General features: G+C 30.9%; 2 protein-coding genes across 5 annotated transcripts in view; both read left to right on the top strand.

Moving 5' to 3' along the window:
- Nucleotides 1-10499, top strand: part of LOC107442106 (CTTNBP2 N-terminal-like protein) — a 44739-nt gene extending 34240 nt beyond the window's left edge. Inside the window, exon 8 of the mRNA XM_043056687.2 lies at nucleotides 9923-10499. Coding sequence (XP_042912621.1) covers nucleotides 9923-9940 — 18 coding nt within the window. The 3' untranslated portion in view covers nucleotides 9941-10499. The remainder of the gene's footprint in view (nucleotides 1-9922) is intronic.
- A 2191-nt stretch (nucleotides 10500-12690) lies between these two features.
- The window catches only part of LOC107442093 (synaptic vesicular amine transporter), a 41063-nt gene continuing 34929 nt past the window's right edge, over nucleotides 12691-18824 (top strand). For 2 of the 4 annotated variants that reach the window (XM_043056651.2, XM_043056646.2), the window contains exon 1: nucleotides 12691-12811. The gene's annotated coding sequence lies outside the window, so the exon portion shown is untranslated. Of the gene's footprint in view, nucleotides 12812-16916; nucleotides 17059-18824 lie in introns of those variants that run through there. The other 2 variants (XM_071188278.1, XM_071188276.1) reach the window with 2 other exon arrangements.

The following is an 18824-nucleotide window of genomic DNA, read 5'->3' as shown; positions in this document are numbered from 1 at the left end:
TAGGCCTTATAATTAAAAAATTTTCCAGCTATTATTTAATAGCGTAATAAAAATAATAAATATCTACTAAAGTTTATTTTCTGCATGTAATTATCTTTGGATAAACGAATTTTAAAATTATGTTCAAATTTTTTTTAACTCGCTTAAAAAGGTCTCTATGTATGGCGAAATATGCAAAATAAAAAATTGAGATAGAGGCATCCAAACTTTGGATCACTCTCATGATCAAACTATAGGGACAATATTCCTCAGATTGTGGCTACCCCCTATAATTTGGGGGTTCAAAATCTGAATCCGTCGGAAAAAAGAGATGTTTATTCTGAAAAAAACGCATTTTAGTGTTTAATTTCGCAACTTAAATAATCAAATAAGACGCTAATTAATTAATTAGCATATTTGAGATCACCCCTTCGAGAAATTAAGATTGAATTATAAAACATGAAAATTCAATCATTAGATCAAAATCTATTCAGGGTGGTCTGTCTTTTATTTTGTACACTATGCATCGAGTTCTGTGAACAAAATGTTCTTAAATTCACTCCAAAGATATGATGTAAAAAACTGTGGGTCTAGGTTTTGAATCCACCCAGCTTTAGAGCGGGTACCAGCTTGTCAGGGAAATAAAGGCGGTAGGTGCATAATGCTGATTTTATTTTCACCATCACTTCTCTTTAGTCATAAATCGTGCAGTCTTAATATCAATGACCCTCTAACTCACAATAAACTGTTGGGCGAATTTTTTCTGTACATAAATATTTTAAATAAAATTCTCGTCGCGCGGATATTTTATTGCTATACCATAATTAGGTTTGCAATAAGATAAAATGAACGAGAGAAGGCCACACATTTTAAAGGAACCGCAACGCATAGGACCCCTAAAGCCAAATTCGAGAAAAAAAATATGTTAAAAAATATTGAAGAGTCAATTTTAAACTCCAGATTCAAATTTTTAAATTTTCATTCATTGTTTTAATGAGATTTTTCGAATGAAAAGTTTCTAAAAAAGAACTATTGCTTAGACTTGTGTCGAGAAACCTTTAAAAGAAAGTTTTCGTATTGTACTTTCGCAGACCTTAAAAAAGCAATCCAAAAACATGGTCTTATGCTCGTTTATTTGCTTTCCTTTAAATGAGGTCCTTTGCAAAATATTTTCCTATTATTTATTAATATTTTCGCTGAAAAGGTTAATACTTGCTTTATTTCGTTTCCTTTGAAAAAGGTTTTCGCTTAATATTTCTGCCAACCTAATCATGACAGCAAACAAAAATGCAAAAAATAAGGGTTACAATTTGCTTGTTTTTTAACCAAAATAACAATATTTTTTAAAAAAGATTTAAAAATCATTTAGTTTTCCTTTAAGGATGAAAGGTTGGAAATTGCAATATTTTTACGACATTGAAAAAAGGTTTTTACCGCAAACCTTTTCGTGACAATGAAAATAAAGTTAAAACACAAGGTTGTCGTAAGGTTACATGCTATCTGGGATATATATCAAGACGGAAAAGAGTTAAAACAATAAATTTCATTTTTAGCTTCTTTGCGGGAACAATAAAATATCAATAACTACTAATTTTTTTTAACGGATACAGTTTATATGTTGAATTGCTTCTTCCCCGAGAAAAAATTTCCAGCTATGAATTGTTTATTGTTAAGAATAGATTTACTTCTCCCGAAAATTATTTATTATTGAGTGGTTCAACAACCAGTTTTTTTTTTCTCTTTTTCATCTCGCTTTCCGGCTTGGATGCCCTGTGTGTACCAGCGCCATATTTAGCTGGCATTTACGCGATACCCTGTGTTTACGAGAGCCATATTTAGCCGGCATTCACACGATGCCCTGTGTATATGAGCGCCATATTTAGCTGGCATTCACACGATGCCCTGTGTATATGAGCGCCATTTTTAGCTGGAATTCACGCGATGCCCTGTGTGTACGAGCGCCATATTTAGCCGGCATTCACGCGATGCCCTGTGTATATGAGCGCCATATTTAGCTGGCATTCGCGCGATGTCCTGTGTCCGAGCTGTGTATTTAGCCGGTGCCAGCGTTATACCCTTTGATAACTTGCTCAATCTGCTACGAATTGCCACTGGCTAATATTCCATTGACCTAAAATGGATTAATACTACTAAAAGTATATTTTGAATGCGTTTCATAAGTCAGATATTTTTCTTCGGTTTATGAATCGATAAAGAAAAACGAAATAAAAAGTGTCGTTCGCTGTGCACAGCAAACGAGAAAAGACTAGATTCTAAGCATGGATATAATAGCTATGTGAGTTTATGTGTCCACCCTTTTTTAAAAATTGATTATGCTGAATTAAATGACCAAGAAATTTTTGAATTATCCTCAATTGCATTTTTCTTTGTAATGCTCGCAAAATCTCCAAATATTTTATTATATAACACTTAAATAAGAAAATTAAAACATTTACTCATTTGCCCCTTATTTAGATATAAATTTGACTAGATAAGTATTTTTGAGAGCTTATTTATTTTTTAATAATTAGAAAATTTAATTAAATTTTAAATCACAATTGCGCACATTTACGCCATCTTTTTGTATTAACTACGTTTATAAGTTTAAAAGTTAATATTTTAGCAATTATTTTAAATGGATTTAAGATGACAAAAAAATAATTGACCAAATACAAATAAACATATGTTATAAGTTTTAGAAAAAAAGTTTTATTTTCTGCTTTTTAACCCTTTCGAAGGCCGTGGTAANCACTTTTAATTTAGGTTTCCATTTTTCAATAACTTCAGCTTTCTTGAAGTGAGTTTGAATAAAATTGGTAACCATTTGTCACTTTTAAAAAACGTATAAAAGTTATAAAATACATAATTCCTTTTGAAGTTTGTAGCATTTAAGGAATTTATTTTATAAATAAGGAAAAATAAAAGTCAGTGAGTTCCTAATAGGTCATGTTAAATATATTTACCACCGAAAAAAATGGCATTTTTATAAACTAAATGAGTTTTTTCTTCTTTATATCAATTACTGTTCTTAAAGCAATTTCAATTCCAAAAATACTTTAATTTACCTTTACTAGAAATAAAGGGTCCATTAAAGCGTTAAATAATCTATATTTATTTCTTAACCCATGAATTTGATTTAAAATTTATGAAATCTGCTGTAGTGGGTGGATGAGGAATACATATTTACAAAGATGAAATTCGTGATCTTACATTTTAATAGTAGAAGATCAAAATCGATTAAGATAGCATGCGGGGACGTCACAATTGCCGATGAATGTGAACTAATGCTGACTCGTCAAGTTAAAAGGGCTCCACTTTGTTGAAACATTAACATTTTTTTCTCGCTTAGTAGCTCCATCTGTCGGCGAACTTTGAAACTAATTTTGGAAATTTGTTGAGAATAAATTGTTTAACAGAATGCACAAAAATATACATATTTTTCATTTTTCTTTATTTAATTTCCCAGAGCCGTGATGGCTCAGGGGATAAAGCGTTTCCATTCAAATGAAGTGAACCGGTTACGAACATCAGCGATAACTAGTCGTTTCGAATCCCGCACCCGGCTCACAGTGCTGAAGTAAAATATCCTCAGTGGTTGGCGGATCATGGATTAGATTCCCCTTGCCATGAGCAGAAATTGCAAAAGCCTTTCGTAGAAATGTTATAGTTTTTACGAAAGTAGCCTAGATCGTAACATTATTCACATTTAAATTTTTATCAGTCACAAATCAGTGATAATTACATGTAAAATATTTTAATAATAAAATACAGTTATTAGGTTACTTATATTAATTTACTGGTATTGGTATATTTGTGCAGTAAGTGCTGAAAAATGATTATTTTTGCTAGGTCTGAAAGTGGTAAGATTTAGGAAACCGGTTCCTAATTCGTACAACTTGCTCCCTAGATCGTACCTACCTGAAAAATATGGATTACAGTATACTCTCGATATCTGGAAGTTGAAGGGACGCTAGAAAAAATTTCGAGATAGCGAGTTTTCAAGACAACAAGTTTAGAACCAAATATTTTTTTTTTCCTAATGGCAGGCACTGAATTTGAATCTTTGCCTATACTATGCCAGAATTGTTGCTCATTTCGCGTTACCCAGTGGGCACCTGTGAACCAAAGTCACGGGGGCGAGCAACATTGCCTGTCAAATGTTGTTAATACAATTCTAATGGAACACAAATAGTTCTTTCATATTCATTTTATTTATAGTATTTACAATGAGATTATTTCTGGATTAATATAGTTCATCTTTTAAGCATAACAACTCTTTAGCTACACAGCCATTGCAACAACAACTTATATCAAAGACAACAATCAATCAATAATGGTACTGTTGCCAACACCAACTTACAATGTACAGAATTATCATGACATCCCCCTTTTTACGTTATACAATTATACAACATAATCATTTAAATAAGATGGTGACTTACGAACACGATTACTTTTTCTTTGCACATTACTATTTGATATATGACAATTCTGTGAGATTTGAGAATTTGAAGAACTGTTTAAATCAGCTTGGGAATTGCTAATTATATCATCATTAGGATCTATTTCAATTTTAAACTTTGTATTTGACTGTCTTATGTGTTTTCTGTTACGCCTGAAAACTCTACCAGAACTATTTCTAACATAATATGAACGAGGATAGAATTTATCCTTTGAAATTACTTCAGCAGGTTCCCAAGTCTTGTTTTTGAAATTTAGTATTCTAACATTTTCCTTTGGCTGAAGCTCTGATAGTGTATGAGCAGTTTTGTCGTAATGAGATTTTTGAATCTTTTGCCTTACAATTAACTTTTCTTTAATGTTACTAAACAATTTAGCATTTAACAGTCTGTTAGATATTGGTAGTTTAGTTTTTAATCTGCGATTAAACATCATTTGAGCAGGAGAAAGATCAAGGCCTGAAATTGGGGTATTTCTATACTCCATTAATCCTACAAAATAATCTTTCCTATCTTCCCTTGCCTTTCTCATAATGCATTTTACAATTCCTACCCCTCTCTCAACCNAAAAATAATTGAGAGAAATTTATCTTATATATTTGAGAATTGAATCTGTAGTGGTTGACAAGTAAATAAGGCAAACCAATAATATTCATAAATAAAATGCATTTCCAGTCATATATTTGCTAACACTTTCTTATTTTAACTATATTCTGTATTAAACTACTCGTTCGGTAAGTGGATATCCTTCACAGTGGTCTGATCGGACTACCTATAAAAAACCGTGTGGAGGCTTTCAATTATAGGAGGCGTTGTCTGATCGGACTACCTATTAAAAACCGTGTGGATGCTTTCAGTTATAGGAGGCGTTGGTTGGGCTCTCGTTCGTAAGAACGGGAGTGCGAATCCAGCTGATCGAAGGCTTCCCGTGTAGTGAATAATGACTGTTGCACGTTAAACTTACAGGGTACAAAGTCCCCCATGACCCCATAACAGATTATACCTCTCGGGGTCTTGAATTGGAAATTTATTGTTCTCTATCTCAGGTCAAAATTACGATCGATTACGATTTGTAGATGAATGAATGGATGCATGATTGAGTCCGCCCTTAACGGATGTGATGTATGGGCATGGCAGAAGTCAAATTCTTGGCCATAGATGGCGCCACTGGAAAAGAAGATCAATCGCACCCCTTGCTTTAATGGCCAACGGCAACAACAAATTGAATTCTCAATTCTTGCAGTCTTATTATGAGTCTTACTCAGAAAGTGAGATATTTAATATTGGGTGAAAGTTAGTCCAGAAATAATTCGCAGTCACTGTTAGACAGTTTGGGTGAATTAAAGTTTAAATGACTTGAAACCCGACCTGTTCAGTTGTATAAATCAAAGATCCCAACTTGTTCCGCTTTGTAAAAAAATATATTCTAATGGTAACGAAATGGAAGTTATTTTTAGTTTGATATTTTTCTGCCACTACATTTCAAAAATTCAAAGCATGATGTGAAATATAACTTTATTGCAGCTATCTCGTAGGAACTCTTTTAAAAAGAGGCGTAATTATCATTATTTTATAAGTTATGCTATTTAATTCGCTGTCGATTTCTTATAACTTTTGCAGAAAGCGGAGCAGTTAGCATCCCTGGTATAAATTGATATTTTGTTCCTAATCGTGCCGGTATGATTTTGGCAACTGCGTAACTTTTCAAACAAAGTGTTATTCCAAGCCTCAAATAATGGCTGAATGGAAGCTGCTAATGTTGACTGAATGTAAACATTAGCAGCTTCCTAAAACCGGAAGAAATTTAGAAAACTTCCGGTGTATCCTTCCGCTTATGTTATACTTACGAGGCGAAGTGTGAACAGGCTTAATATTCTAGGAAGTTTTATTACTGTGATTTGTATTTAAATTTACGCGTAATTTCACCATTCAAAAGAGTTTTAATAAAGTGTAAAAGTTGGCCACGTTTTGAGTGTTATCCCTTATTTTGCTATATTTGTGTAAAATAGTAATGTTTGTTATTTTTTGTATAGCATCATAGCAAGCTTGTGGAGTCTTCCGAATTCCTTTGTTATTTGTTTCGGTAAAAGTTAGATTGAAAATACGTGTTATATTGAAAACACTACAAGTTTAATAAAATTAAATTATGCTTTTTTTTTCAAGCTTAGGCGTAAAATTAAATCGGAAGTAGTAACCCGGAAATCTTACAACGAATTTTAACCCCTAGCGCCGTCTGTGTTTAGCTTTATACTGTCAACTATCCATAGTTAGCTGGCAAAGAAACAAGTAGGGCATTACAGAATAAGTTATGGCTCAAGGGATAGAGCCTTCGCCGTCCAATGAGGTGAACTGGGTTCGAATCCCGGCGATGGCTGGTCGTTACGAATCCACATCTGGCTTGCACTGACCACAGTGCTAACGTAAAATATCCTCAGTAGTAGACGGATCATGGGTTAGAGTCCCTTTGCGGTCAGGTTAACCGTGAGAGATTCTCGTGGTCTTCCTCTCCATGTAAATCAAATGCTGGTTAGTTCCATAAAAAAAAAGTCCTCCTCGAATGCGAACTTCTCCAAATACTTGATCTAGGGGTTCCGAAAAAAAGTTGAAGACAAAAAAATTACTATATAGCACCTGGAGTTCATTAAGAAAGTGATTACTGGACACAAAGCAAGAGTCGATTGTAATAAATAATCTAGCATTACACTTTAGATCTGCTATACACACAATATTCCAAAATTTCATGGGAAAATTTTAAAATTGATTAACCTAAATTAAAACTTACCGCAATTTATTTTTGATTGATTCTTTTGCAAAGATTTCCTCGTGAAAAAAGCTTTCTAATTTATCGGCTCGAACGCTCTTCACACCAGAGTTGGTCAACTGTTAGTCACGACTTCAATTAAGGTTGCGGGACCTAGAGCAGGGGTTGCCAAAATTTTTTTATTTTTTATTTTTCTTTAATATATTGTTTGTTCTTGTTGTCGTATCCCGTTAAGGCAAAGGGTAGTGCTTCTTGTTTTCCAGCGGCACCATTTATGGCCAGGAATTCAACTTCTACCACACACATACGTCGCAGCCCGTTTATGCAGCGGACATTTTCATACATCCATTCATTAATCCACAGATCGCAATTTTGACCTGAACCAGAGACTCGGCAATCTCCAATTCAATACCCCCAGAGGTATGATTTGTTATGGGACTATGGAAGACTTTGTGACCTGACAGATTTAACGTGTATCAGTCACTATTAACTATACGGGGTGTTTTCAGCTGGCTGGGATCGAAATCACGACCTATTAGACATGGACCGACCGAATGCCCTACCAACCAGGCTATTCTGGTACCTTTAATATATTTACACTGAAGAGCCAAAAAAAAAACTGGTACAGGCATGAGTATGCAAATAAAGAGGCCAATCAAAGTACAGCGCTGCGATCCGCAAAGCGTATATAAGACAACGAGTGTCTAGCACAGTTCTTAGATCGGTTACTGCTGCTACAATGCCAGGTTATACAGATTTAAGTGAGTTTGAACGCGGTGTTATAGTCGGCGCACGGGAGATGGGACATAGCATCTCCGAGATAGCAATGAAATTTGGATTTTCACGTACGACTATTTCACGAGTATACCGTGAGTATCGGAAATCCGGTAAAACATCAAATCTACGACATCGCTGCGGTCGGAAAAAGATCATGCAAGAACGATATCCGAAGATATCCCCACCCCCTCTTACTCCCTCTGGTTTATGGACAGCCCTGCAAGATTCATGGTGTCAATTATCTCCAGCACTACTTCACACATTGATCGAATCCATGCCACGTCGTGTTCCGGAACTTCTGTGTGCTTGCGGGGGTCCTAAGCGATATTAGGCAGGTATACCAGTTTTTTGGCTCTTCAGTGTATAATTACCAAATATTTTTACACAATTTGTCTGAAAATAGATAAAGATAAGACCTTGGCAAACAATACTCAATACTATATTTACAATACTATATTCTGGTGGCCAAGGATAAGACAATACAAACCAAAAACGAAAACGTTGCGACGCAGTTTAATAATTAGCTGTCTTTCTTTGGCTTGTATGTTCATAGTTGCTACTACATAGTGCGTAGCGTTTTTAAAAAGTGCTTTCGTTTTTTAAAAGCCCTTAAAGGTGCTTTTTTCATTAGGTGTTTTTAAAAAGTGTCTTATTTTCCCTTTTTCAAAATGTGATTTTTCCTTTACGATATTGATTTTCGCTACGAATTATGCAAAAAAAAAACACAGTTCATATTGTTCTATTCAACGTTTTCACATTTTATTCAACCCCGATCTATTTCGGCGTATTGTCGTAGTGTATGCAAACGCCATTCGTTTTACATGATTCAAAATTTCATGATTTTTGACAATTTTGAAACACAATGCAAAAGGTTTTTTTTTTGACATGACGGTTAAAACAATCTAAACCCGTCAATTGTCGAAAATTTTTCTACCCTGCCTAATTATGATATTTTTTAAAAGTGCTAAAAATAATTTTGAGTGCTTGAAAAGTGCTTATTTTTTGTTGAATAATTTAGCTACGCACCCTGTAAATTATATTTATGCATTTGCGGTTCCGCTAAAAGATGATCGATCGCTTAGGGTTCAGTAGCAGTAAAAAATTGGGAACCGCTGTCTTAACGTATCGCCTCATAACTGGAAATATATTATTGCCTGCTTCCTACTACGCCCTACGTTCCAGAGAAGTGTGGATGTTTAGTAGTCACTGGAGTGAATTCTAAAAATTCCTGATTCAGATAGTATTATACAATTGCATATAAACTGTAACTTGTAGAGAGGAACCGATTCAAATTTGAAATCAGCTATGCGAAATTATGTAATATTATACAACTGCATATAAACTGTAACTTGAAGAGAGGGACCGATTCAAATTTGAAATCAGCTATGCGAAAATATGTAATATTATACAATTACATACAAACTGTAACTTGCAGAGAGGAAACGATTCAAATTTGAAATCAGCTATGCGAAAACATGTAATATTATACAATTGCATATAAACTGTAACTTGTAGAGAGGAACCGATTCAAACTTGAAATCAGCTATGCGAAAATATGTAATATTATACAATTGCGTATAAATTGTAACTTGTAGAGAGGAACCGATTCAAATTTGAAATCAGCTATGCGAAAATATGTAATATTATACAATTGCATATAAACTGTAACTTGTAGAGAGGAACCTATTCAAATTTGAAATCAGCTATGCGAAAATATGTAATATTATACAATTGCATATAGACTTGTAGAGAGGAACCGATTCAAATTTGAAATCAGCTATGCGAAAATATGTAAGATCGGATAAACGATGACAAAAATTGTTCGACAGAAAATGATGTAAGATAAAAAGATGGGGAAAAAATTGATCCTCATGTATTATGACATTAGTTGAGTGACCTTATGTTTATGAAATGCCATATATTTATCTCTTAAAATGTATTTTAGGAAAATGCTGCAACATGATTGGTGTGCTTTGGTGGAATCTGTATCGTTCTTGGAGATGAAAGCATCTGCCAGCTTTTAGTAGGAAAATATTGTGTTAGCGTCCTACTGTCGCTTCAAATCATTCATCTATACCTAACTAATGTTGGGTAAAAACAAAACATAATTAGTTCACATTTTTTCACACAATTCATCAACGCAATATTTGATATAAAAAAATGAACTTTTTTAAAATACTATTTAAATAACTCAAAAACAGGACTGACATGAGAAATTCAAATTAGAAAGAACTGAGTAGTTTTTAAATTTTAGTTAAAATAGCAGTGCAGAACCTCTTGAGGACATGTTTTCTGGTTAGTAATGAAGAAAGAGGTTTAGAACTTTTAACATATTTCAGATAGAATTTGTGACTAAATGTTCAAAAAAAGAAGCAAATAATAAACTTACATTTTGAGAAATTGTTGAATTGGTCTATATCATGATGTTATCATATTTTTGTCATTAGTCACGATTTAAATGTCTGTAAATATAAATGTATTTATTTCAGTATCTAATAAATAAATTTTAGCATACAGCAAAATGTGTGTTTGAATCTCATTACTTATTAAAACTCGATCATTAATATCACATTTTCATTTACGATCCTAGCTCAATTAAAAACGTGTTATGTGTGTACGTGGTAGCATACAGCTAAGTAGTAGCATACAAATGTGTGTTTGAAACTCATTACTTTCTAAAACTCGATCCTTAAAATCTCATTTTCATTTATAGTCTATCACTAGAATTGTTTTAAAACGTGTTAACTATATATATATAGTAGCATACAGTTAAACAGCAGCCTAGATAAGCAGTAGAGCAGCGAAGTAGTACCATAGCTAATGAGTAGAATAGCTAAGTATTCTCCCAATACTGGTTAGAATCATGGGTTAGAGTCCCCTTGTATTCAGGCTAACTGAGAGTGGTTTTCTTGATTTTCCTGCCCTTGTAAAGCAAATGTGGATTAGTTCCCTCAAAAAGTCCTCCACTAAGGTAAATTTCACCCAATACTTGATCCAGGAGTTCCTTCATCTTCTGGATTAGGTTCAAAATTACAAGGCTACGANAATTACAAGGCTTCAAAGTTGAACATTAGTAGTCGTAAACCCAAAAATATTGGGTCGACTGTTCAACGACTTACTTATTTTTATTAATCAAAACTGGGCACTTGGGCCGCGCAGCGGCCCCTATCCAATACATCATGAAATAACTATATACATTAATTTAAAAGACTGTTCAACGTCTGTAATAAAATGTTTCTATGAATCCTTTTCCAAAAAGTAAAAAGTGGTAACTCAGATATTTCATTTTTGAAAATTATCTTGGAGAAAAAAGTCATTACTTTATCACCATATTTTATTCAATATATAAATATTTATGTTTCTATCTGTAATTGAACAGTTGTGCTACTTTTAAAACTTAAGAAGATTAAATACAAAATATTTTATTTGCTTGCCCATAAATGCCACTTCTTTCATGTAGCGTCTTAACTAGGTTAAAAAACATAAAATTTTGCATCAACTGAGACTTTTAAGAGTTGCCAGAATCAACCTTTTTACAAGATTAACTTTTTAATTCACCTGCACTTTGTGAAATATTTTGCAGAATACTGAGCATCTCTCGAATAATGGCTGCTAAATTTTAAGCTGAGAAAGATTTTTTTCCAATAGTAGTGTTTAGTTTTGGTACAAATGGTGTCCAACCTATGAACTTTTCTGAACGTGAGTACGTTGACGGTTTATTCTTGCAACATTTATAATAATATGTAAGCAGTATTTTATGCTTTCCCCGAAATTGAAGTTGCTAGAAATTACCAACTATTACTGGCGAAGCAAATATGCATCATATTTAAAATAACAAACTTATTGTTTCACTCATTTTTTATTTACTCTTTTTTGTTTAAATTGAAGTGAAATTGCTCATTACACTTTATCTTAAACTCTCTATCACCTTTTTATTTTTCAATTTAACGGTTCGATTTAACTTTAAACGTCTCATTAAGAAATAATTAAAAGTGCCTTAATGAATATTTGAATATTATATGAATATTTGAATTAATTAAAAGTAGTGGTGACCAACTAAACTTTAAATAAAATTTATTTACCCCAGAATCAACATAAATTTTTCAATTATTTCCACGAAGTGGAGCAAATTGCATACCTGCCAACTTTTAATCCCTTCCATTATGATTTTTCCCAGTGGCATTAAAATTGAATTAAAATTTCAATTTTAAGCAAAAAAAAGTACGTTGTATTTGAAAAAGCTTAAGCTGACAACCATGATAGTGACACATATTGATATATATGCTTAATTTTTGTTAAGAATAGTGATGATCAAAATCATTTAAAAATTAAGTTTATAAAAGAAGAAAATCATATATATTTACTACCACTTTAAATATAAAAATAAAATTTTACGCCAAAATGCGTAAAAGTTGGCAGGTTTGAAATTGGCATCTCTCCTTATCATTATTCTAAACACATCTAGTATTTTTTATTATTAAAATTTCAAATTTTATCTTCATTTTGAGCAATACATAAGTTAATTAGAATGTACACTTTTTACTAACCTTTAAAAATAGTTTGTTGTTTCCCAAATATCGGATACAAGTTTGATAACTCATAATAGTAGGAACACTAATATATAATATTTGATTTGAAATAAATTGTGCATAGAAAAGAAAGCACGAAAAATCATGCAAGCGGTCAACTTAGTGTTAATTGCTCGAGAATCCGAAAATTTTTGTTGAGTTGTGGCTCTTTTGGCGCGTCTTGGCGACATAATCCTTTAAGCTGTCATCCTTGATCAGTTGATGGTCAGAGAGCGGAAGGATTTACCTTTCAACTCTTCATTAAGGTAGGAAGATTTTTCGCTTTCGTTTTTCATTTGCTTCTTATTGGAATATTTTGGTATTGTCAAAAGTTACTTCCGATATTTTTTAAATTTTGGTGAAGTTATTTTTTTTTAAATTTAATTAAAAATGCAGATATTCTTGTTTTTATATTTTTACATTTATATGCACTAAAATTTAAAACTGATATGTGTATAGTTAACAAAAATTAAAAATGATAAACAAATTAAAGAAATAACATTTTAAAACATTTATGATGAATTTTTCACAATAAATAAAGAAATTAATCCGCTTTTTTTTAAATTTTAGTTCATATAAATGTAAAAAAATAAAAAATGAATGTATGCATTTTTAATTAAATTTAAAAAAATAACTTCTCCTAATAAATTAATCCGATTTTTTTAAATTTTGGAGAAATTATTTTTTAAAATTTAATTAAAAATGCAGATATTCATTTTTTATTTTTTTACATTTATATAAACTAAAATATAAAAAAATCGGATTAATTTATTAATTTTAGTTCATATAAATGCAAAAGAAATAAAAAATTAATATCTGCATTTTTAATTAAATTTTAATAAAAAACTTCTCAAAAATTGAAAAAAAAATCTGATTAATTTATTTATTTATAATGAAAAATTCATCATAAATGTTGTAAAATGTTATTTCTTTAATTTGTTTATTATTTTTAATTTTTGTTAACTACACACTATCCATTTTAAATTTTCTGTCTTTTTAAAGTAATACCAAAAAATCAGGATTTAATTAACAATGTTTGAACTAAGTGGCAGATAACTAAGGATCAACAAGTGGAAATTTCCTTGATTTAGCTTCCACTTAAGTTCAAATAAATTTTACCAAATAGTTGTCAAATTCCTATTGATAAATTTGATTTACCAAGATTATGTGGTGTTATGGAGCGTTTTATAATAAATAATTGAAAACAGAAACATATTTTATGAAACAAATTTTATAAAAAATTTAATTACTTTTTTGTGAACAACTGGGAGTCCTTATTTTTTTAAAAGAAAGTTTTTATGAAAAAATTTAAAATTTGTACAAAAAATATAATTGCTATAATATAGAGTTTCGTGAAACCCTAGGATTCGGTGAAAAAGTGACAGGGAATACAAGAGTTTACCAGCTATGATTTTATGAAACATTATTAGTTACCTAACCCTGTAATTAAATTTATAGCCAATTAATTTCTCATTAATTATTTAATATCCATCTGATTGCTAATCTCAAGGTTTTCATCCTTTTTCTTTTTTATTTAAATGAAAACCGCATTTCAGCTAATTTATATTCAGTTTATGCATAAAATAAAATAAAAAGAAGAACTAGACTGATGTTATTCCAAGCCTGGAAATTCAAATGTCTGGTATAAAACCCAATTTTAAAACAAGTATAAATAAACTGAAAGAATAAAAAATTTCATTCTTCATTCATTCATTAAATATTTTCGAAATAATTAATAAATTAAAACCATTAATTATTTTCAAAATAAATAATTGCCGTTCACTATTAAATATTTAATAGTTTATGAAATTTCTCAAGTCTCGGGGTTCCACTTAAGCGGGTCAAATATTTAGGGTTCCGAACCCAAAAACAATTGGGCTTCGCCAGCTTAAAAGATTTTTGAAAAAGATTCTAAAAGAATTGGCTTTTTTGATGTTATTCCCAAATTTTATTTCTAGAAAATATATTATATTCATTTTAGTTCATTATTATAATTATTTTGGTTTTGAATCAGTGTTTTTAGAGTTTTCCTGAAAATAATTAAAAAAATTGAAATCATTAATTTAAATTAATCACAGCCGTTCATTGATAAATATGTTCAGAATTATTTATGAAATTTCTTAATTAAGTATTGGGATTCCGCTAAAAGAAGCTCAGATATTTAGGTTTCAGTAGCAGAAAAAATTAGGCACCATTAGCTTAAATTTTTTTTTTAAAAGATTCCAAAATAATTAACTTATACTTTTTTGATTTTATTCCCTAATTTTATGCCTAGAAAATATTTATATTCATTTTAGTCTCTTATTATTATTATTTTGATTTTGAATCAGTGTTTTAAGAGTTTTCCTGAAAAAGTAGTTACTGAAATACCCTTTTGGTTAAAAAAAAATTTTTTTGTAAGGAATTCTTTAAAAAATATTTGCAATAATTATCATGTTAATTCCTATCTCTAGATCGAATTTTAAAGTTTCTATAAAGTTTTTATAGGGACTTAAATTCAAACTTAATTGTTGTTAGAGTTTAAAGTTCATATTTATGTCAGGCTTCAACATTTTGCAGAATTACTCACGTAACAGATCTACAATTATCAAGATACTAACAAAAATTTCATCAAAAAGATCTAACTAACTAATCAATTTTTTTCAGAGTACCTATCCATGTATGGATATCTGCTCTTTCATCTAAATTGAATAATATGTGGTGGAAGGGAAGGGAGGTGCAGCGTTAACATTAAGTTAAATCTCAGAATGAACAATAATTGATAATATCAAGTCTGAGTCATACATAAAAATAAATCGCAAGTTGATACATAATAAAGGGAACAAATTGAAGATAAAGATAAAGAAAGAATATTTACACTATTTACACATTTACAAAAGGGGGAAGACTCCCTGTGCACTCTTAAAAAAGATCTAGAGCAGTCAATTTGTATTAGTCGTTGAGAATAAATTTTCTTAGTAGTAGCAACATTATAGCGTTTTGACGTATTAAATCTTCTATTTAAAGTTTCAAAAAAATATTCAACATACCACAACAAATCAATAATTTTAAAAAACATGTAGATATGATCTATTAATAAGCTTATTTCTTTACCATTCAATTGCGCTTCGTCGATTCATCATACATTCCTACTCAGATGAATTAGTTAGAGCCTCTCGCAGGGCTGATGCTAAGATAACTACAACAGATGAGTATGAAATTAGCTTATTTAGCTCTTAAATTTTTACATAGCTGTCAACTTGTACGACTGATTGAGAAATAAATTTCTTAGTGGTAGCAACATTAGCATTTTGGCGTATTAAATCTTTAATTATAAAGTTTCAAAAGTATTTTTATACTACCCCGAGAAATCAATAAATTTAACAAAAATGTGTAGATAAGACATATTTGTTGGCTAATTATGCTTATAATTGTCTTAATAGCTTTGTTTTTTAGAAAATTCCTCCAAACTTAATTGTTGTTTTACTACCACTTAGTAAAATCCTTTTCTGCAACCGTACAAGTTGGCAGATATGAAACCACTAGAAATGTTCAGCTAATTGCTTTAAGCGTTTAGCAACCACGATTCTGTAAACAACTAAGAGCTAAAATATGATTACTTACAATGTCCTGCCTAGCTAAAATTTTCAATCTAAAAATGCTGTTCCGAAAAGGGTTAACGCACTTAAGCCGAGATCGGCTTTAGTACATCAAATTTAAATGGTATTACGTAATTTGGTTAGATGGTCAAGCGGTAGTGATAAATGAAAGAAAATCGGGAAAAATAAGTAAATTCGCAACGCGGGATTTGGAATCCGTTGTTACCTAAAGGCAAACCTACTAAGGGATTTATATGTCTTAAAGTCTATGTCCATCTAGATGGACTCAGATGGCAAAAATTGTATCTCCTTAGACGTAACATTGGTCATGCGTCTATAAGTTAGCTCTTACTCAACATAGAGATGAACAATTAATTGTAGCTCCCGGGTTTTAACCCCGAATCTTCTCAGAAATAACAGTGAGAAGCTGCGAATGAGAACAGGGTTCATATGCACCTGGAAAAAATAAATAAGTGGTAGTAATATTATTAAAATTTTTTTAAATATTTTTACGTTTGTAGCTAGTAGCATATTTTATTTTCTCTTAATAAAAATGTTGCCATGGGTGACTAAAATTGCAAAAAGTGCTAACTATTAAAATTCGAAATTATATTTAACGAAATGAAATTTGTCAACTTTGTAAAGCACATTTTTTTTTCAGTTTACTATAAGAGTAAATGCAAGAAATGTTTGCATATGCATAACATGAAATGTGAGTCATAGTGGTAGATACGACTAAATAATTAAATAGATAATAATTAAATAAAAGTGATTTGAGTTGCTACCACTTTTTACATAAATATTCGTCCGTGGCATCCCTGTAATAAATATCGAAGGGGGAAGATATGAAATTTCATTTCGATAGTGGAAGCTAATGTTATGTACTTTTCAGACTCTTTGAAACAAAATTGATGCCAGTCATCACTTTTTTTCAGGTGCGTACAAACCCTGTTAATATAAGTTTTAAATATTAACCCGTTTTGTCCCGAATTTATATATTGAAATGACACAAAAAGTGGTTTTATGGAAAAAATGGTATAATATATTATCGAAATTAATTGGTTTTTCTACTGTTAGAGCATTCAAAAAGTGATAGATCAGAAAGTACTTGCTTCTTATAATTCGAGATCTAATCCGAAATAACTAAATCATCATGGTATCTGAAAATCTTTTAATTCACTCAAATAAATGAAAATACTGAAAAAAGTTTCCCATCACAATAAATGTCTTTGAAAAAAGGAACTGTCCTAAATATCTGACGCTGGGCGTTGACCGGTAAAAATTGTTTTGTAAAGGGAAAATCCAGCAGTTAATAATTAAACTCTGAATAATTTATAACAAACTGCATGAAATATTACAGATAATATTGTTAGCACAAATATTTGTCGGGATTAATACACTTCTTAAAAAATTTAGAAAGTGATAGCAAGACTTCGAAAATAAGATGTATTTTAATATATTTTTATTCACCACCATGTTAAGTATTTCCCAGTAAATATATATATTCATATATTTATTTTTAGTTTTCAATTTAATAATAAAAAGAGTTTTTTTTTTAAATTTTTTAAGGACTTTTAATCATTTCCGAAACAGCAAATTTCGATTTAAAATGTTGCGTTTTAATTGGCGTTATAATAACAAAAACTTCCTCAAAAGGTAATTACAATTGATTAGGGTCGAGAAAAGCCCACAAGTGTATACTCAATGATTTAAATTTTTTAAGGACCTTTAATCGTTTCCGTAACAGCAAATTTCGATTTAAAATGTTGCGTTTTAATTGACGTTATAATAACAATAACTGCTGCGAGAGGTAATTACAATTGATTAGGGTCGAGAAAAGCCCACAAGTGTATACTCATTGATTTAAATTTTTTAAGGACCTTTAACCCTTTCCGGAACAACTAATTTCGATTCAAAATTTTATTCAGGCAGGGCATGAGCAATTGCAACTTAAGACTATACAGTCTAAATAAAGCTGCATACTTAAGTTCTTTGTTGTTTAGAGAAATGTAGATGTTAAAAGTAGCAACAACCTACATTTATAACTATTAAAAACTTTTACTTATGTTATAACTCTAAGGAAAATGTTGGTAGCTAAGTACTTTTTGATATCTAAACAAGTTATAATATAGTTTTTTTGCCTGTTTTTACTCACTTCGATCTTGATATATTGATTGTTTGTATCATTGAATGATAGTTTAGAATGATTATGACTTAACACATTGCTGGCCGGCAACTTTTCTGAAAATTACCCCATGTGCCTGGCTATTGTTTTTGAAAGCGGATGTGGAAGTAAAACAATATAGCATACCTGCCAACTCATCCGGATTTTCCGGAAGATTTTATTTTCATATTTAAAGTGGTAGCAATACTCAGGTTATTCCAATTAACTTTTTGAATTATAATGATAATTATAAATGAGTTTGACCACCACTACATATAAATAATTACAATAAATATATGAAAGTATAATAATCTTTGCAAGAGTGAATTTCAACGGGATCAAAATATAAATATATTTTTGAGTCAGATTGTTTTTCGTTTATTGTTTTACAACCACTCTAAAAATCCATTGTCGGAACGAGTGAAAGTTGGCAGGTATGAAATAGACTTTAAAAAATTTTTAATTTTTAATGCGGTATGATAAAAAGTGTAACATCACACACGTGGAATGATAAGCCACAAATTTTGCAAATATATC

This window comes from Parasteatoda tepidariorum, chromosome X2 (genome assembly GCF_043381705.1).
Source record: "Parasteatoda tepidariorum isolate YZ-2023 chromosome X2, CAS_Ptep_4.0, whole genome shotgun sequence".
Taxonomy (NCBI): domain Eukaryota; kingdom Metazoa; phylum Arthropoda; class Arachnida; order Araneae; family Theridiidae; genus Parasteatoda; species Parasteatoda tepidariorum.
The sequence above is the reverse complement of the archived record's forward strand: the minus strand, read 5'-3'. Positions and strand labels throughout refer to the sequence as shown.